The sequence below is a fragment of the Geotrypetes seraphini genome, chromosome 4, assembly GCF_902459505.1.
Source record: "Geotrypetes seraphini chromosome 4, aGeoSer1.1, whole genome shotgun sequence".
Taxonomy (NCBI): domain Eukaryota; kingdom Metazoa; phylum Chordata; class Amphibia; order Gymnophiona; family Dermophiidae; genus Geotrypetes; species Geotrypetes seraphini.
The window spans coordinates 261,972,068-261,993,122 of NC_047087.1; the positions used below are offsets into that span (position 1 = coordinate 261,972,068).

Consider the following 21,055-nt stretch of genomic DNA (forward strand, 5'->3'; position numbering starts at 1 on the left):
ACTGGCTCTCCCTCCTCTGTAGTTCATCATATAGGCAGTGAGCTCAGCACAGGCACACACTGATTCAGCTGCAGCACAACAGGCCAATCACAAACGACCTTAGAACTCTGAGGTCATTTGTGATTGGGCCGTTGTGCTGCAGCTGAACCAATGTGTGCCTGTGCTGAGCTTACTGCCTACGTGCTGAGCTCCATGTCTACGTGACAGACTGTTGCTGCTGATTCGTCGAGAGATAAGCACAGTGCCAGACCGAAAATTAGATAGGCCTTGAGTTGGGAGAGGAACCCCTGTTCCATCCCCATGGGAGTCCCGTCAGCCTTGCAGGGGTCCCTGTGGGAGTCCTGTGGGTCTGGGAGGCGTCCCCATGGGCCTAAGAGGAGTCCCCGTGGGAGTCCCGCAATCTCTGTTCCTGTGCAGACCTCTAGTTGAGATTCGTCTTCTTCACTCCATGGAAAATGGAAAACTGGAGACCTCGCAAGCCGGCATCAGGTGGGAAGGCACTCACGCATGAACATTCCGGGAAGTCTTGAAGTTTTGTTAAAAGCTTAAAGTGACAGTACACTTTACCACAATCTGTGCTGGGCTCCCTGGATGATGTCACCCACATGTGAGAATATACTGCCTGCTTGTCTAAGGATAACAAAAAGGTTTTTTGGGGTTTTTTTTTAAAAAGGAATTTATTGATTGAAATATGTTAACTTTGGTAAATGTATATAGCAGAGGTCTTTGTACTGTGTTCAACAGAAAAGGAAATGCATTTCTGGTTTCATTTCTCCAGTGTTGAAGTATTTGCTGACCCTTGCTGTAGCTGGTGGGGGATCCCTAAGCACCGCCAGCTGAGGACCCTCCTCCAAAGGTGGCCAGAACTCTCTTCTACTAAGCAAAGCAGTCGCTGGGAGAAATCTTGAGCCACTGAGGTACCAGCATCTGTGACTTAGGGATTCTGCTGTTGCCTGCCAAGCTTGGTAAAAGGGATTTTTGGCCACCTTCAGAGGATGTCTTCAGCTGACATAGCATGATAGTCCTATCAGCTGGAGTATTTATATTTTATGTTTACATTACAGGCTCTGGCAGACCCCATTTACAAAGTATGTATGCTTCCCAATTAATATTTCCAAATTAATAAAATGTCTTTGTTTATTTGTAAATGGGTTTCTACCAAATCCTCCAATTTAGTAGCATAATTAAATAAAACAACTACTTCTGAAGTTTATGGGGCCAGGTGAGGATGGAAGAGACTGCAGCGGGGACAGGCAAGAACGGATTTGATTGCAGCGGTTAAGGATTTGATTCCAGCGGGGATGGGTTTGATCTCTGTCCCTGCGCAACTCTCTACTGTAGCTCTTGATGAAATCAAAGAATAAAGCAATTGATCTGGGAATTTAACCCAAGTCTTTCATATGGCAGCCCAGCAAACACCGCATATTGCAGCCACAGAGCTGCTTCATATACCAACATTCTCTCAACAAAAATAAGAGACCTATCTTTTCAGTGATATTGGATGTCCAGGTATTAGCAACCCTTATATTCTAAAATAATTTGGGCATGATCTCCCATAGTTAAAGAAAAGGATACAGGCAAGTGCTTCAATTGCTCCCTCTTGTTTAGTATTGTCATTGATTGCTCCAAGCCACGGCAGAACTTCTTTAAGAAATACATTCATTATTTCCATTGTAGCTATTTTGCTCAGCACTCCTATGCAACGAGCAGCCATATGTCTGACAGCAGTGTAGGGGTGTTGTAGGCATGTACATAGGTGTGGCAAATTCTGTATCAGCTGAAGAGAAAAGAAATTATATGATCATGTTACCCCATTACTGAAAAGGGCACACTGGTTACCAACAGGACACAGGATAACTTATAAAATTCTTCTTTTGACATTTAAAACGTGTACTACTAACTGTCCTGAATTCATAAATAGACTTTTGATCCCCCCATAATCCCTCAAGAGTCCTACGTTCTTTTTCAACTCACCTTCTATCTGTTCCCTCTCTTAACCATATATACACATTACGTACATCTATCTTTTTTGGTAACTGCCCCATCTCTTTGGAATGCTGCTCCATTGGATAAGAACATAAGAATTGCCGCTGCTGGGTCAGACCAGTGGTCCATCGTGCCCAGCAGTCTGCTCCTGCGGCGGCCCTTAGGTCAAAGATTAGTGCCCTAACTGGGTCTAGCCTTACCTGTGTACGTTCTGGTTCTGGATCTAAGAGAAGAACCATCATTGGATCGATTCAAATCTAAATTAAAAACTTTTTTATTTAGAGATGCATTTAATGCTTGAGCGTCCTTTTCAGGACATCAAGGACTGTTAATTTTAAATTATTTATTTTAGCAGAATTTTAGACACTAATTGCGCCCTTTCCTTTTATTTTCCCCTTTTATGTTCTTTCTTATTTTTATATTGTAGTTCTTCCCCTTATTACCCTATTGTAACAGTAAGTCTCCAGTCCTTGTTCTGTAAGTGTTGATCTTTGTAAAAAGCAAAAATTAAACCTATTGGTTGTATTTTATTGTTCATCGCCTTGAAACTTTGTTTAGGCGATTAATCAAATTTTTAATAAAACTTGAAACTTGATAAAAGGTGACATTTAAACTTACCTATTATTTCCTTTCCATGAATCTTACCAGGCAAGTGGATTGTGTCCGCCTGCCCTCAGACTGAGACAGATTAAAAAATATTCAGAGTGACAATGTTCCCTTATAGGGAGCTAGTGCTGCCCAATAGCATAGTTACTTACCTTAACTGGTGTTATCCAGGGACAGCAGGCAGATATTCTCAATGATGGGTGACGTCACTGACGGAGCCCCGGTACGGACACTTCAAGAACTTGAAAAAGTTCTTGACGTCCGCACCGCGCATGCGCGAGTGCCTTCCCGCCCGACGTAGGCACGTGGTCCCTCAGTTAAGATAAGCCAGCTAAGAAGCCAACCCGGGGAGGTGGGTGGGTTGTGAGAATATCTGCCTGCTGTCCCTGGATAACACCTGTTATGGTAAGTAACTGTGCTTTATCCCAGGACAAGCAGGCAGCATATTCTCACTGATGGGTGACCTCCAAGCTAACAGAGATGGGATGGTGGGAGAGTTGGCCAAAGAAATACAATTGGAAAACATAACGGCTGACGTGCCCATCTCATCTGGAGAGAAAAAACAGACAAGAGTGAGAAGTGAAGGAATGAACTGAGGACCAAGTGGCAGATGTATAGAGTTCCTCAGTAATGTAACTATAAGGAAAACACAAAAGCTGCCAGAATACGAACTTAGGGACTGGGACACAATATCCCTGTGCCAGGCCAGTCTGAGTAAAGAATGAAAGAGAGGCAATCAGCCAAGCGAAAATCATTCCCATTAATATAGGATATCCAAACTGAGTTGAATCAAAAGAAAAGTTTGGATGAAAATCACTGCGGCTCTGACCTGCGTAACCAGGAGGACAAAAAACCACTTATAGGAGAAAACATATAAAGCCAGGATCCTCGTAGGAAAAACGAGGTGCAGGAAACACAGACAGAAGAACTGACTGAGCGAAATGAAAATAGTAGAAGATACTGTGGATATGAACACAGAATCACCTTGGCTTGATGAAAGACTGATAAGGATGAAGCTGCTAGCAGGACATGAAACTCACCGATCCCCCTGGAAGAGGCGAGAGACATAAGGAAAAACCATTTTCCAGGAAATAAACTCAAGTGGAGCCGACGCCATTGTTACAAATGGTAGCATCAACAACCAGGAAAGAACCACAGGAATAGTCCAGATAACAGAAGAAGGAAAGAGATGTAGTTACACACATGAAAAAAAACCCTGTCATGAGCCTGGGAACCAGAGAAGAAATCAGAAAGAGGTTGCTCCTCGACAGATCAAGGGGAAAAATGCAATAGCATTAAAAAGAAGTCTGAGAGCTATAGACTTGAGACTAGAATCAAACAAAGAAAAAATATCACCAGTTAGGAAGGTGGAAACAAGCAGAGAAAAAGACACCAGGAAAGAAAATGAAACCACTTTTGATATCAACAAGGGCGAGTGGCTGGTGTCCTGGTAGAAATCAACGAACGGGCTGAGAAAGATGTAAATGAAATGGACACAGCCCAAAGAAAAAAACAATGAAGATTGGAAGAAATCAAAGCTTCCTGAGTCGGAGTGAACCGAGCAGGAAAATGAAAAGAAGAAAGGGCTCCCAAAATTTGAGTGGACAAAGAAGAGAGAAACCATGTTGACTGGGTCACCATGCATCATGGTGATAACAGCTCTCGTGAGCTTGATGAAAAAGCTCAACAGGAGAAGAAGCGAAGGGAATGCATATAAAAATATGCCCGCCCAATCCAGGAGAAAGATAACCGTGGCCAGACAAAGAAAAATCCTAGAGTCAAAGGATTAAAGAATCCTGCTGAAATTGGCTGCTAGAGAATTCAGCTCCCCAAAGTCACAAAAACAGGGCCTCCTGACATAACAGGAGAGAGCCCTAGACCCCTTGCTCAATTACATTTAGTGTAAAACCTCTGAATTGACTGTGCAAGGAAGGACTCGAGGACAGAATAGATGATGAAAATCATGAGGTCCTAAAAATAGCATTAGAAAAAATTAGGAAAACAATGGGAAAAATCCGATGCCTGGCAGTTGAAAGACCCTGAAGCTGCAGAATACCCATATGAACCCCCCCAGGCAGAAATTAGATGCAGCACGCATGAAGACCATGCAAGGAGATAACAAAAAGAAAAGGGAACCTTCGTAGAGACTAGAGGAGATCAAAGATATACAAGCTTTGAGATACAAGCCCTCGCCTGGTACCATTGGAAAACAAAATACCACTGAGGAGTACAAGAATGTAGTCCGACCGGTGGCATAACAGAAACAGAAGAATGCCTGTTGTTCAAAAGAAATAACATGTTTAAGATTGAAAACAATCTGGAAAAAGAAACACTCTCAGAAGAGTGGAGTCAAGAAGTACCCCAAAGAAACACAGACATGAATACGGGTACGGAAAATGAAAAGCTAAAGAAAATGAGATGAGTGATTAAGAAGGATCTAAATCATCTCTCAGGGAAAAAACAACCGGGTAAAAAAAACAGATGTTCAAAAAATGGAAAGACAAGAAGGCTCTATAGTCGAATAGATTTGGCCAGCACAGGCACCCCCCCTGAATAAGCTGGGAAGAAAAAAACCCAAAACTGGTAAGGAGAGCAGTTGAAAAACACAGCTCAAAAGCCGTATGAATTGGAGCCTGTAGCGGCTGCCTGGAAAAGCAGACAGTAGAGCAAAGAGGTCTGAAATCCAGAAAAAACAGAGTCATCCAGTGGCTTTGACAAGTAAGAGAAAGACTAGTAATTGGAGAGCACCCTTTGATGGGAATTAGCAGGAGAAAACAAGAAGGACTGCCTAAGACAGGGGTGTCCAGTGTAGGTCCTCGAGGGCCGCAATCCAGTCGGGTTTTCAGAATTTCCCCAATGAATATGCATGAGATCTATTAGCATACAATGAAAGCAGTGCATGCAAATAGACCTCATGTATATTCATTGGGGAAATCCTGAAAATCCGACTGGACTGCGGCCCTCGAGGACCGACATTGGACACCCCTGGCCTAAGATCTCACGCAGACACTCAAAAGAAAACAGGGTTTGACAGCAGGGTGAAAAGATGAAATGAATAAAGTCTCCACATGAAGAAAACTCAGAGAGCCTAGGCTGGTAGGAGTACATGAAGACTGATAAGACAGCCGCCGTGAAAGTGAAAACTGCTACACAGATGCGGCCAGAGAAACTCACCAGGTCTATAATTTAGAGGAAACATGTTCCAGCACAGCCCCAAGAACACCACCCTAAATCAGACATATGCAAGAATCTGTCCTGGTGAGTAATGATAAAAAACAAACATTCAGACGCAGACCAGATCCGCAAAAAACAGATCTGCAAAAACAGGGACTGAAAGTGAAAGTGGCTACATGGAATGTGTACACAATTGCATGCCAAGCAAAACCATAAATGCAGTAGAGGAATCTAGGAGCCCATTTGGCTAACAGTCCCTAGCCATGTCCACTCTGCCCAGAAAGACAGAGGCCTATGCACTAGCCGGGAAGAGAACTTCACCAGGAGGAAAACAAAGACACATGTTAATTGCTTCATAGGGCGTGCCAAAAAAGTCCCGATAGAGATCAAGGAAGGAAAGCAAACCACCCTTGAGGAGATAAGTAGAAGGAAGGAAAAGAGATTATCTAGGGAAAGAAATGACTATACAAAGTCAACTCCCAAAGGAATGCATGTACAGAAAGTTCCCTAAAGGGTCTGTAAAAAACGATGTGTCATGCAATTATGAAGGCTTTGCGAACCCCACTCAAGGGAAAAAAGCACATGTGATGAAGAAGCACCCACCACTTGAGAGAGAGATGGGGCGTAGTTCCAAAAGACACCCCAAGCTTCTCAACCAGTCAAAACCAAGACCATGGAGGAATCGATACAACACCGACAACAGTAACTACAAGGACAACTGGTGTCACGGGATAGGAGTCAACAAAAGCAGAGAAAACTCACTTGAAAATGTCCCCAGAATCAAAAAACTGAACCGGGCAACCCTGGAAGAGACGGTGTCGAGAGGGCTGAGAATCCAAACAACTGGAGCACAATTGAACATGTCGATGTCGATAAGAAAGTCCGACCTCGACCTGGATGTCGATATGGACTGCGACATCGATCAGAACTGACGACAATAACATGGTGTCGATAGAGAAGTTGACATCGAGCAGGGAGGTCGACACCCATTAGAAACGTCGACATCACTCACAGGCAGTGTTCCCTCTAAGCGGGCGGGTGTTGTGAGCAAACTTTTTTCACCGTGAGCCAAAAATATCGGGCGCCAGCAAGTTATGAGCCAACTCGCCCGATTCTCCTCTCGCCGCCCTGCCATCTGCCGTACGCCTCTTCCGATTGTGCGCTGTGACGAGAAACGTGTGCGCTGCGATGTAATATTTTGTGCGCCAGCGCAGCTTAGCGGGAACACTGGTTCAAATGGTTTTATTTATTTCCCCAAATTTATTTTTGTTATACGCATTGAAAATATTTGATATTGCGTTTAAATCAAAATCTCAATAAACTTGAAACGAGTGCCCGTGAGATTGTGGGAGGGTTAAATACTCAAAACTTAGAAGTTTTTGCTACGCCAGCTTTCTGGTATCTTTACATACAGTGGCGTACCTAGCATATGTAACATCCGGGGCCCATCATTTTTTGGCACCCCCCCCATCTGTAAGAAAAACATGATTTTTAGTAACAAACCACACGTCACACATGAGTACCTAGGAAAAGGCAGCATCTTACATATTGCAGTGAGCAGTACATCAATACACCCATTGTAAAACTAAACAAGCCAGACCAGCACAGATCAATCCTACACCGTCAATCCTAACAGAAAACACACAGAACACAGAAAACACCTTCGCCTAGTAAGGAATATGTAATCACAAACTAACCCCTCCCTCTTTTACAAAACTGTAGTGTGGATTTTAGCTACGGAGGTAACAGCTCTGATGCTCATAAAATTCTGAGCATCAGAGCTGCTACCACCAAGGCTGGTGCTAAAAACGCTTCACAGTTTTGTAAAAGGGGGGATAAAATAAAAATACATAGACAAAGGTTAAATTGAACCAGCAAGAAGCTGGACTCTGCATACAATGCTTCACAGAAACAGTGACACATGTCTCCTAAAGCAATAAATAAATAGAAATTTTTTTCTACCTTTGTCTTCTGTGGTTTCTCCTTTCCTCATCTTCTTGTAACTCTCTTCCTTCCATCCACTGTCTGCCGTCTCTCTTCCCCTATATGGCATCTTCTCTCCTTCTATGCCCCTTCCAGAAACTGTATGCCTCCCCCTTCCATCTCTCCTTTCACCCCATTGGTCTGGCATCTCTCTCCTCGCCTTCCCTCTCCCACACCTCTCCTCATAGTCTGGTATCTCCCCTTCCCTGATTCTCTGGCATCTCTCTCCTTTCCTTTTCTTCCATCTTTCGTTCCCCCTCCATGCTCTCACATCTCCCCCTTCCTTTTCCCTTAGACTGGCATACCTTCCTCCTATGCTCCAAGCCCTGGCATCTCCTTTAATTCCCTCCCTCATCTTCCTTCTCCCTCCAGCTGGGTACCGCAACACTCTTCCCTGCAGCTCTGCACTTCCCCACAATTGCCATGCTTCGGTTCCTCTTCTTCCTTCCTTCCCCCCCCCCCCCCCCCCCCGCGGGACCCTGCGGCACCATCAACTCTTACTCCCTCTAATGTCGGCCCTGCAGCTCCAGACTTCCTCGCACCTTCTCCCCTCCCCCTTTGGATCGCTATTATTTTAAATGTTATAGCCGCAGAGCTGTATCCATCAGTGGAGATGTCTAACCTCGGCCTGCCCCGGAACTCTTACTGCAGCAGCCGCCCGTCTAGGCAGGAACAGGAAGTCACTGTTGCAGTAAGAGTTCCGGGGCAGGCCGAGGTTAGACATCTCCACTGATGGATACAGCTCTGCGGCTATAACATTTAAAATAATAGCGATCCAAAGGGGGAGGGGAGAAGGTGCGAGGAAGTCTGGAGCTGCAGGGCCGACATTAGAGGGAGTAAGAGTTGATGGTGCCGCAGGGTCCCGCGGGGGGGGGGGGGGGGGAAGGAAGGAAGAAGAGGAACCGAAGCATGGCAATTGTGGGGAAGTGCAGAGCTGCAGGAGCTGTTATAGCCTCCCCTTACCTTTGCGACGCGTGTGTGCGCTGTGAAGAGAAACTTGTGCGCTGCGATATAATATTTTGTGCGTGAGCGCAGGCCAACGCAGCTTAGCGGGAACACTGCTCACAGGAACAGTGAAAACATGCAGATGCTGACCAAAATCGTGGGCATGAAAGAAAACACTGTTAAAAAGGAAGAACTGGTACCAATGGATACAATGCCGGTACCAAGGGTTAACACTCCCGAGGTGAAAAAAGCCGATATCAAGGCACACAGCTCCACCGGAGCAGACGGGAAAGGACACCAGTACCGTTGATCCCCGATCGGTACCGATGGTGTCATTCCCAAGGAGAGAGAAAAAGGCACCGGTACCCATGGTGTCATTGCCAAGCAGGGAGAAAAGGACAGGTCCATGATCAGTACCCATGGGTTGGTCCAGATTAGAAAGAAAAAAGCACCTGCACTGGCACCCAGGGCCTATGACTGGTACCGCTCCCAGAGGAGAAAGAAAGAACACTGGTACCCATGGTCCCCGACCGGTACCATATGTGTGGCTCTAGAATAGAAGAAAAGAACACCGGTACCTTTGTCTCATGATCGGTACCATTGGTGTCGCTCCACGCTTCCAAGATGAACATGTCCATATCAAGACAGTCATCGACATCGAAGTGGAGCCAGATATAGGTCTGAAAAAAGGTCGGCAGGACTTGACTCACTGCTATAATGACCTGAAGCCCAAAGGAGAAAACCAACTTACCAAAAGAAGAGCACAGATGGTGTGGACTGGAGAATCGGTGCCGGAAGTACGCTGGGTACCGGATCACCAGCGTCAATTGGTGCCGGATTCCTGGCGGAGTCGACAAGAAACTGCTTCTGGAGAATACACATGAAAATGCGCTGAAGAGGAAAAAAGCAAGGGAAGAAAAAAACGGCACGGCCAAGGATCCGACATTGCTAAAATAACAGAGGGATGTCAGTGAAGACAAGTTCCACCACAAAACAACCGTGTGGAGGAAGATTGGGCAGGAAAAACCAGCCTGGGACAAGAGCCATGCAGAGGGGAGAAAATAAAATGACAATCCATAAGGCCCCACAAGGCCAAACCAACAACGGTAAAGAAAGCGGGAAGGCAGCGAATAAAAACATTTTTCTACAGCCGTTGAAACGCGACTTCTTGGCTCCACGCGCCTATGTCGGGCAGGAAGGCACTCGCGCATGCGCGGTGCGGGTGTCAAGAACTTTTTCAAGTTCTTGAAGTGCCCATACTGGGGCTCCGTCAGTGATGTCACCCATCAGTGAGAATATGCTGGCTGCTTGTCCTGTGATAATCCTTTGTATGTCAAACCTAAGACAACTAACGGTAACAAGTACTGAGTTTCCAATTCTCCACCAAAGCCAAACCTGATTCAATCAAAATCACCAATTCATCTCACTAACCCAAGAATGAGAATACCATACATCATGGCTACTTTAACTACCTTCAGAGTGAGCAACACACTCACTGTTAGTTTTCTGATTTGGTCAAACAGAATTCTTTAACACCATAATTTCCATGGTCTGCCAGAACTCAAGGAAAGTAAATTAACATATAAGTTTAAATTGTACCTTACTGCCCAAGTCAGACCAGTCTACACTCTGCCCAGGCTGGGCAAAATCATGACTGATGTAGGAATCATGAGAGCTTCCTCCAGACCTACACAGACACTTAGAAAAGGGGTGCAATGGAGGCAAATGCACTGCCATGCTGTTATCCTCCAGCTTTCTAACCTGGTCTTATGTAATGGAGAGGAAGGCCAAAGAGGAACAGATATCTTACTGCTGTGGGTCATGAAGATGCTCCTCACTGTCTATCAGGTCACACACTTGTCATCACCTTGGCTGTCCTTGTGTTTCTTGGCATCCTATGCATCCCTCCCCTTCTTGCACTGATCAGTAGTGATCAGCAGTGGAAGGAAAGAAGACCATTTGCATATTAGGTCACAGACTTCTCATATGTCATCAGGTTCTAAATATAAAATTTCAACCAAAAGATTCAAAATTTGGCATTAAGAGCATGTGAAGGAGTATATAGAACATTGCCACTCCCCTTGCTGGGCAGAGACGTGGATAAACTCATCATGTGTCTAACTATTGACGCTAAACCAGTTGAACCAGTTTAGCTGTGGATGTAATTTACCGACCATGGCCACAATGGCTCACCGTGGGCTTTTCTGTGCATTCGTTGAAGCCTCCAACTCTGCCATGCAAATGACCTCATTAGTATTAAGACGAGGTAGTAAATATTAAAACGAGCACCCTCATTCAATGCCCTAAAATCACTTAGGCATAAGCTAAATCTAGCGACCACTACAAATGACTTGAAATTACCAACAGGTCTGCCATAACCAGCCACAACAGCTGCTGAAAAAAAAAAAAAAAGAGGTGCAAAAGTGATGCCCATTCCCTCATGCCTCAGAAACAGCCCCCCCCCCCCAAAAAAAAAAAAAAAAAGGCAGGAGTGATGCCCACTCCTTCCTGCCTCGGAAATGGCCCTTGGGGAAAAAAAAGAGGCAGGAGGGATGACCACTTCCTCCTGTTTCGGAAACTTGGACTCCCCTATGTTCCTGAACTTCCTGCATATTGCGGCCATCTGAAAAAAAAGCCCCATGCTCCTGAACACCCCCCTTCCCCGTGAAGAATGTTGGCAGAAGGGATGCCCACTCCTTCCTGCCTTGGCCACCCAGACCACCCCCATACCCCTGACTGCCCAAAACCTGGTTCTGCCCCCCCCGACAGACCCCTCCTACCACCCAACAAGTCTCCAAGAAAACACCCTCGTGGCCAGTTGGGAGTCAAGTCAGAACCCCCCCAGCTCAAGCACACTCCTCAACCCCCCCCCCATATACCTTTTTGTAGAAATCTGGGAAGAGGAATGCTCATTTTAAAAAATCCAAACCTACTCTTCCTTCCTTCCCAAACAGCTGAACAGCAGGAGGATGCTTCAGAGCTTCCCCTGCTCAGTTGTTCAGGGTTTGCCCTGCCAGCTCTATGCAAGTGTGAAAGTCATTTTTCTAACAACTGATGAGTGAGAGTGAGAGAGAAAGGTGTGAGGGAGAGAGAGAGTGAGAGGGAAAGAGAGAGAGAGTGAGGAAGGGAGAGAGAGAGAGAGAGAGAGAGAGAGAGTGAGAAAATGGATCGTTCTGAAAAAAGAAGATGGAACTTCTATCTATTGGATGTAGTCTACAGACCTCCGACTCAATCGCAGTAAATTGATAAGGATTCGATTGTGGATATCCAAAAATTTGGAAGGAAAGAGGAGGTGCTGCTGTTGGGAGATTTCAACCTGCTGGATGTGGACTGGAATGTTCCTTCTGCGGAATCGGAAAGAAGTAGGGAGTTTGTGGATGCCTTTCAGACAAATGGTGACAGAACCCACGAGGGAAACAACGATATTGGATCTGGTCCTCATAATGGAGAGAGTATTTCTAATGTTTGAGTGGTTGCGCACCTGGGATGTAGTGATCATCAAATGGTTTGGTTTGATAAAGTGGAGAGAGGACGAACGATACTTAAAGTCCTAGATTTCAAATGTACGGACTTTAATAAAATGGGAGAGTACCTGAAGAAAGAGCTGTTAGGATGGGAGGACATAAGAGAAGTGGAAAAACAGTGGTCTAAGCTGAAAGGAACGATAACAATGGCTATGGACCTTTATGTGAAGAAAATAAATAAAAACTAGAGAAAAAGGAAACCGATATGGTTCTCCAAACTAATGGTGGAGAAAATAAAGGCAAAAGAGCTGGCATTCGTGAAATATAAAAAAACCCAAGAAGATGAGTGCAGAAAGGACTATCGGGTGAAAATGAAAGAAGCCAAGAGAGACAAGTCTGGCGAAAGTGAAGGCGGAAGAACAAATTGCTAAAAATGTAAAAAGGGAGACAAAATTTTTTTCAGATATATTAGTGAAAGGAGGAAGATGAAAAATGGAATTGCTAAACTAAAAGATGCTGGGAACAGATGTGGAGAGTGATGAGGAAAAAGCAAACGTGCTAAACAAATACTTCTGTTCTGTGTTCACAGAAGAGAATCCTGGAGAAGGACTGAGACTATCTGGCAAAGTAACGTGAGAAAATGAAGTAGATTCTGCGCTGTTCACAGAGGAAAGTGTTTATGAACAACTTGAAAAACTGAAGATGGTCAAAGCGAAGGAACAGGATGGGATCCATCCCAGGATACTGAGGGAGCTCAGAGAGGTTCTGGCGGGTCCTATTAAAGACTTATTCAACAAATCTCTGGAGACGGGAGTGGTTCCTGGGGATTGGTCCCTATTCACAAAAGTGGTCACAGAGATGAAGCGGGGAAACTACAGGGCGGTGAGCCTCACTTCTGTTTTTGGAAAAATAATGGAAGTGTTGCTGAAAGAAAGGATAGTGAACTTCCTAGAAACTAATGGGTTACAGAATCTGAGGCAACATGGCTTTACAAAAGGTAAATCATGCCAAACGAACCTGAATGAATTTTTTGATTGGGTGACTGGAGAGCTGGATCGAGGACATATGCTAGATGTAATTTACTTAGATTTCAGCAAAGCTGTAATAAGTGAGTAAAACTCCTTCCTTAAGGAGCCAGCGTGAGAGGACCCGCTGGAGTGAGACAACGTCCTAACTACCTTACCTTCATTTCAAGCTAAGTTTTTTCAAAACAACTTCCACTTAAATTGATTGGAGTTTGAGGGTTGTTTTTTTTATTTTTTATAAAGAAATGAACACTTTTCAATATTTATTCAGACACAGTTAAAACCTTTCTACTGATTGAAGATGGTGCAATGAAAGACTACTGAAAACACTTACAGGGGCGTGTTCCTGATGTGACCCTGGGCAAGTCACTTAATCCTCCATAGCCCCAGGTACGTTAGATAGATTGTGAGCCCACCGGGACAGATAGGGAAAATGCTTGGGTACCTGATTGTAAAAAACGCTTAGATAACCTTGATAGGCGGTATATAAAAACCTAATAAACTTGAAACTTTGTGATTTTCTTACCATCTTATGCTTCCGAGCATCTTCTCGGTTCTAAGGATTTATACCTCTTATAGTCCCTCTTTTTTTTGGTTTGTTGATTGATTCCAGTGTTGAGGGGACATACCATGTAAGAAAGCTAAGAAGCATAAGTTTTACTCCCCTTCTAGTCACACAACATAGGTCCTCCCAAGCACTGACTTCAACAACGCACAGCGAGCACTGACACACAGAGGACTGTTCTTCATCTCTAACTAGTATCTCCACGGAGGCGTACCTCGATATTGAGGTCTCCCACGCCACATCAACTGGTACAGCAGACTGCTCCCATGCAATTTTCTCTTTAGGTACTGGCACCAACTCTCAAGGAGGAGAACCAGGCTATGCTCCAGCAGGAGCTGTTGGGGCTATTGTACACACAGTTTTCACAGTATGTAGAGACTACCATGCCTGCCTGTGCCCAGCCTAAGGATACATCAAGGTGTCGATCCAGGAAAAGATTATGCACACCTGCTCAGCGTCAAGCATCACAGTTGACACAGGCCCACTTGACGCATACATCAGCAATGGAGGAGTATCCTGTTTCACCTCGGTGCACACTTCCAAATTCACCTACATGACAGTACTTTCAAGAATCTGACTGACATCTCTTGTCTACTCAGGGGAGGACTTAACAGAATTTTCAGCAGAGGAATCTTATGGTATACAGTCAGATCCTTCACCTTCTCCACAAAGACAAACATCTCCATCAGTGTCTCTCTTTTTACTGGATTTATTCAACAGATGAGACATGCTCTACCTATTAATATGGAAACAGAGGAGGAATCTCATAAGAACATAAGCAGTGCCTCTGCTGGGTCAGACCAGAGGTCCATCATGCCCAGCAGTCCGCTCCCGCGGCGACTCATCAGGTCCATGACCTGTAAGCGATTCTTTATATCCTTCCATCCCTTTTATCCTTCTTTATCCATATCCTTCAACTGTACCTTTCTTTATCCTATATCTTCCCTACCTATATCCCTGTCAATAACTTTTTCTTTCAAGAATTTATCCAATTTCTCTTTGAATCCCTGTAAGGTACTCTGTCCTATCACTCCCTCCAGAAGCGCATTCCAGGTATCCACCACCCTCTGAGTGAAGAAGTATTTCCTGGCATTGGTTCTAAACCTGTCCCCTTTTAGTTTCTCCGAGTGCCCTCTTGTTCTTGTAGTTCCCCACAGACTGAAGAATCTTTCCCTCTCCACATTCTCAATGCCCTTCATGATCTTATATGTCTCATTCAGAACTGTTTGAACTTCTGGACTTTGAAACTCCATAAAATGAATGCATTAAGGTGATTTTACACAGTCATGAAAGATACTTTATTTAAGAACTGGGAGATTCCTCTATAAGTGCAAAGTGATTCACAGAAAAAGAGATACAATGTACAAGATACAAATATGCCAGGATTTGATTGAACTCAAACTACACCACTACTGTTGAGCTGTTGAGTCTGCCCTCAAGCATGATGGTATGCTTCAGCTCTTTCATGAAGAGAGGCCAGCCGGTCAGATACCGACTACAACCTCCGCCCCCATGGATCCTCTGCCACGTGGTTGAGGGAGGGAAAAGGCAGCCTTGTGCCTTGAAACCTGGGTGAGTTTCTGTCCAGACACACAGCCTGCACTAGAAACCTGTGACAGGGTCATCGGCCATCAGACTCCCACGGGAAGGGACCCTGGGTACTTCAAGAAAGTGGCACACAATAGGCTGGCTCCACAGATCCACCAGAATTTCTCTGTGAAGCTACTGTCTGGCACTGCAGAACTGTGTCCTTTTCTCCGACAGAGGACCACCTGGGGGAGGGTTCTCGAGGCACTGAAGCCACCAAGAAACAAACTTTAATCATAAAATAAAAACAAGAAGCAGAGCTACTGCAAAAGGCTTCTGCACGGACTGCTTGCAGAAATTGTAACTGGATTTGTTTGCTGGCTCTCGGGCTGGGGGGTGTGCAGCATGGGCTCAGGGAGGTTGTGGATTGCTGCAACACCCGGACTGCGGGTTGGGCTTAAACACCTAGCATATGGAATCCGGAAGGGACATAACAGAAGACACCTTTCATGCTGGCTTGGAAAAAAGAGAAATTAAAAGGAGGCAGCAAACTCTTTGGAGGAAGAGGTTTCAAAAGCTGTGATTGATATCTTTTTGTAGAATGCTTGCGAGAATGGATGGAGAACCCTAAGGTTCAGAATACCATTCCTACTGCACTGGAAATTAAGTTATGGAATAAGAACATAAGAATAGCCTTACCGGGTCAGACCAATGGTCCATCAAGCCCAGTAGCCCCTCTCAAGGTGGCCAATCCAGGTCACTAGTACCTGGCCAAAAACCAAGAGAGTTGCAACATTCCATGCTATCGATCCACGGCAAGCAGTGGCTTGTCCCATGTCTTTCTCAACAGACTATAGACTTTTTCTCCAGGAAATTGTCCAAACCCTTCTTAAAAACAGCTATATTATCTGCTCTTACCACAACTTCTGGCAATGCATTCCAGAGCTTAACTATTCTCTGAGTGAAAAAATATTTCCTCCATTTGATTTTAAAACTACGTCCCTATAACTTCAAGTGGTTCCTAGTCTTTATAATTTTTGAGGAAGTGAATAATCGATCCACTTGTACCTGTTCTACTCCACTCAGGATTTTGTAGACATCAATCATATCTCCCTTCAGCCGGTTCTTTTACAAGCTGAAGAGCCCTAACTTTTTTAGTCTTTCCTCATACGAGAGGAGTTCCATCCCCTTTATCATCTTGGTCGCTCTTCTTTGAACCTTTTCTAGTGCCACTATATCTTTCTTGAGATAAGGCGACCAGAATTGAATGCAATACTCTAGATGAGGAAAGTCTCTTGATTATTAATGGCTGGTTGATTGTGTGGGGGTGGATAGAGGGGTCTGAGTGGACTGGATTTATTGTGAGACTATTTATGTATTTTATATGTCTAACTTATATTAATATGACTGCTAGTTACCTTGGGACTTAAGAATGGCTAAATATTGAAATAGACTGAAAATACAACAGAAATCTCATGCCTTGAAGATTGTACTCACAGAAAAGCAGTATATCAAATTCTTTACCCTTTATTAAGACTTCTGAAACAGTTGTACTTCCTTGAGTTATGCTTAAACCACCTAGAAACTTTCTAGAACATTGTATTGATAAACATTATATTCCAAATCTCAGCCCTACCTAAATATATATATATATATATATATATAATAACTTTATTCTTGTATACTGCATTACCATGGATGTTCTATGCAGTTAACAAATGAAGAGACTGTACATTTACAGCGAAGTTACAATTTCGTTAATGTTACATTTACATTTTAGATGATAAATATACGGTGAATTTATTTTGGCAGCTAGGTTATATGTTCAGAGTAGTTACATTTGCTATAAGTTCGATACAGCGGTGTTACAAATAGCAGTGTTACATGAGGCGGTAAGAGTCTAGGGGGGAGAGGTCAGAAAAGAAGGGAGGAGGAGGGAGGATAAATCAGAGGAATTTGTCAGAAAAGCTAGGTTTTAGTTAACTTCCTGAATGTTTGATAGTGGGGGGAATTGGAGATGAGAGTAGAGAGGCATTTGTTCCATTTGCCCGCTTGGAATGCTAGGGATCGGTCAAGGAATTTTTTGTAGAGGCAGCCCTTCAGGGAGGGAAAGGAGAACAGGTAGGTATTTCGAGTACGAGAGAGGCCAGCAATTTCAAGGTGCTCCGATAGGTAGATTGGTGAAGAGCCTGCTAAGGTTTTGAAGCAGAAGCAAGCGAATTTAAAGGTGATTCTTGCTTCCACCGGCAGCCAGTGGAGTTTAGCGTAATAGGGGCTAACGTGGTCGTATTTTTTGAGGCAGAAGATGAGGCGGACGGCGGCATTTTGTACTATTCTTAAACGTTTGATGGTGTTTTTATAGGCTCCTAGATATATGATATTACAGTAGTCCAGTATGCTTAAGATTAATGATTGGACCAGTAAACGAAAGGAGAGGTGGTCGAAGTGGTGTTTGATGGTGCGAAGTTTCCAGAGGGTGCAGAAGCATTTTTTGACCTGGTCACTGGTATGGTCTTCGAAGGACAAGCATCTATCTAGGATGACTCCGAGTATTTTTATGGAGGGGTTGATAGGATAATCTAGGCCGTTCAGTTTCATGGAGGTGTTTGTTATTTTATGGGTAGAGCTTGCCAGGAAGATTTTGGTTTTTTCAGTGTTCTTATGTTCTTAAGTTGTGAGGTCCATAGTTCTAACTTGGTGAGGATGGAGGATGTGAGTTGTTCCATCTATTGGGTGAATGAAGTTAGGGGGATGATGATGGTGATGTCATCGGCGTAAATGAATGATTTAAGGTTTAAGTCGGCTAGTATCCGTGCTAGAGGTGCCAAGTAGATGTTAAAGAGGGAGGGGGATAGTGGGGAGCCTTGTGGGATTCCGCAGGAATTACGCCATTGATGGAAGAAGGTTCCATTGCTGTGGACCTGATAAGTACGGTTAGTTAGGAAGCTTGAGAACCAGTGTAGTACTTGGCCGGAAATGCCGATGGAGTCAAGGCAGCGGAGCATGATATTGTGGTCGACCAGATCGAAAGCGCTGCTTAGGTCGAATTGGAGTACTAGGGCGCTTTTGCCCAGTGAGAATAATTGGAGGAGGTAATTGGTTAGAGCAGCTAAGACCGTTTTCGTGCTGTGGTTTGAGTGGAAGCCGGATTGGGAATCGTGAAGGATGTTGAACTTTTCTAGGTAGTTCATGAGGTCATGGTTAATGAGGCCTTCCATGAGTTTTTGGAAGAGTGGTATGTTGGCAATGGGTCTATAGTTGGTGGCGGAGGAGATGGGTTCTTTGTTGTTTTTGAGGCGGGGGATATGAGAATGTGGCCGAGTTCGGTCAGGAAGAGACCAGTGGACAGGCATAGTGAGACCCAGGTGAAGAGTTCGGTTTTGAATTGGGGGGTAGGGAGGGGGGCGGATTTAATAATGGTGGGTAGGCATTTGTCTAATAGGGAGTTGGCGTATTTTGAGAAGAGTTTGAGGAAAAGGTTCCAGTCTGGGCTTTCGAATGAGCTCCAGGTCATGTCGGCCCTTGAACCTGTTGTGTCTACTGTTGGAAGGTTGAATATTGTCTCAGTGTTGGGAGTTGTAAGTGATGATTTTAAGGTTTGGATTTTGTTGGCAAAGTGGTCAGCTAGGATTATTGCGGGGGGGCGGGAGTTCTGAGCTAGAGCGTTTGTGAGAATCGGTGTCTAGAAGGGAGTTGACTAATCTGAAAAGTGCTTTACTGTTTAGAGAAGAGGTGTTGATGAGTTGGGAGTAATATTTACTGCGTTTTTCGACTATCAGTTTTTTATATTCGCTGACTTTTTTTCGCCAGTTAAGTCTGTCGTTGTCGGGCCCTGATTTGCGCCATGTTCGTTCTAGTTTCCTTACTTCGCGTTTTATGGCTAAGAGATCCGCATCAAACCATTTGTTTGAGGGCCGAGGGTTTTTTTTGCGGAGTCTTGGGGGGGCGATGATATTAAGGACTTGGTCGCTGAAGTGTTTCCAGTCAAGGTGGCTGCTTAACTGATGCTTGTCTAAAACCAACAAAAATCCAGAATAGAAGAAATTATGGAATCACTGTTAACAAGCACTTTTATAGAAAAAAATGTTTATTTTAATATACTCTATATTATTTTGCTTTCATATTCCATAAGTACTTCTCTATTATATTGTATTTCTCCTATTTTTACTATCGCTGAATGTGGCAAGCACATGTCAAGTACAATTAATCTGCAATGGCCTTTGTCTTCTCCAGACTATCACAAGAAGAAAGTATTAAATTATCTTTTAAACTGCAGGCAGATCTTGCCAACTAAAAATTGAAGCACTTAAACTCACAAATTTTACAAGAAGCATCTAAAACTGAAGTCAATTAAAAATAATTTGCCTTTATTAAGGAAGGTCATTTGGGATCACTAATGATGCAGCAGTAGTAAATATTGTACTTTAAACTGATTTACCTGGCATTAAATGAGAGTATTGAAATTTAGAAACATATGAAGGAACAAAATTAGAAGCCAAGAATAGAAAAATTAAGTAAAAGCCCCCCAAACTGCACTTGAACATAAATTGCTTATTTGCATAAAATTTAACAGTCTTCATTCCAGAGAACAACAGATGTATTACCAAAGGGTGAAGCTGTAGATCCATTGAAGCTGCTGTTATTTCAAACACTTGTAGAGAATACACCAGCTCCTGAGCAGGGCCATCTCCATTTTCCAAAATTGATTTTCCATCTATTGAAATATGCATTGACATTTAGAAAACTTGCAAGCTTGGGTTTTATGAATTAGCAAAAGACATGTAACCACTAAAAATTCTGCTTACCAAAAGCACAAATGTTAGTATTCCTTAATGGACCAACCATAATCTCCCAGAGATGAGGCAACTCAGTTACCATAACAGACCCAAAATGTTTAGCCACAGTAGTCAATGTAAATTCAGCACCTCTTCTCTGTACAACATATTGTTTCTGTGCCTGAAATTAAAATTGAAAAGGAACAAACAATGGAGATAAGTTACAACTCTGACAAAGCACCATCATAGCTGTAATTCTTTTAGTTTAATTTTAGAAAGGACAAAATCTCCTTGAAGCTTCTGCCCACAGATGCACGTGACTGAACGTAGGCTCTGGTGGCTTTCAACAAGTTACTCAAACTTAATACGAGCCGCAAAGGTAAGGGAGAGGAAATGAGATAGATAGGGTGGTGGTGGCGAGGGTGGTGGACACATGGAACGCGCTTCCGGAGGTTGTGATAGCCCAGAGCACATTGCAGGGTTTCAAGGAAGGTTTAGATAAGTTCCTAAAAGATAAGGGGATTGAGGGTTACAGATAAAAAGAAGAGGTAGGTTACAGAAATGGACAGGAACCACATTACAGGTCATAGACCTGACGGGCCGCCGCGGGAGCGGACCGCTGGGCGCAATGGACCAATGGTCTGACCCAGTGGTGGCAACTTCTTATGTTCTTATAGATTCGGGTAGGTAGGAAGGAGTGAGTGGACTGCGCATGTTCCCTCCCTTACCTACGGGGACAAAGCCATTCACCGCTCCACAGGGCGGTGGATGCCTTGTCCCCGTACCTGCAGTGAGCACTTCCCCCCCCCCTCACCATTTCGGTGGGTTACCTACGGTTACCAGCAGGTAACAGCCACCATGTCATTCTCTATCTGGCAGCCCTGTATTGTCATGGAGCATAAAGATCACCTTGGTGTAGCAGGAAGTGATTTTGTAACTAGGAGCTGTCCAAGCAGGGGCATGGCCATGGGTGAGCCCGCCCAGTTTGGTTTCAGGCCCAGTAGC

General features: G+C 44.2%; 1 protein-coding gene across 4 annotated transcripts in view; it reads right to left on the reverse strand.

Moving 5' to 3' along the window:
* The window catches only part of BTAF1 (B-TFIID TATA-box binding protein associated factor 1), a 394,756-nt gene that overhangs the window by 116,491 nt on the left and 257,210 nt on the right, over positions 1-21,055 (reverse strand). For all 4 annotated transcript variants that reach the window (XM_033943697.1, XM_033943698.1, XM_033943699.1 and 1 more), the window contains 3 exons: positions 20,081-20,231; positions 19,880-19,989; positions 1,576-1,777 (listed from right to left, as the gene is read on the reverse strand). In XM_033943697.1, coding sequence (XP_033799588.1) covers positions 1,576-1,777; positions 19,880-19,989; positions 20,081-20,231 — 463 coding nt within the window. The remainder of the gene's footprint in view (positions 1-1,575; positions 1,778-19,879; positions 19,990-20,080; positions 20,232-21,055) is intronic.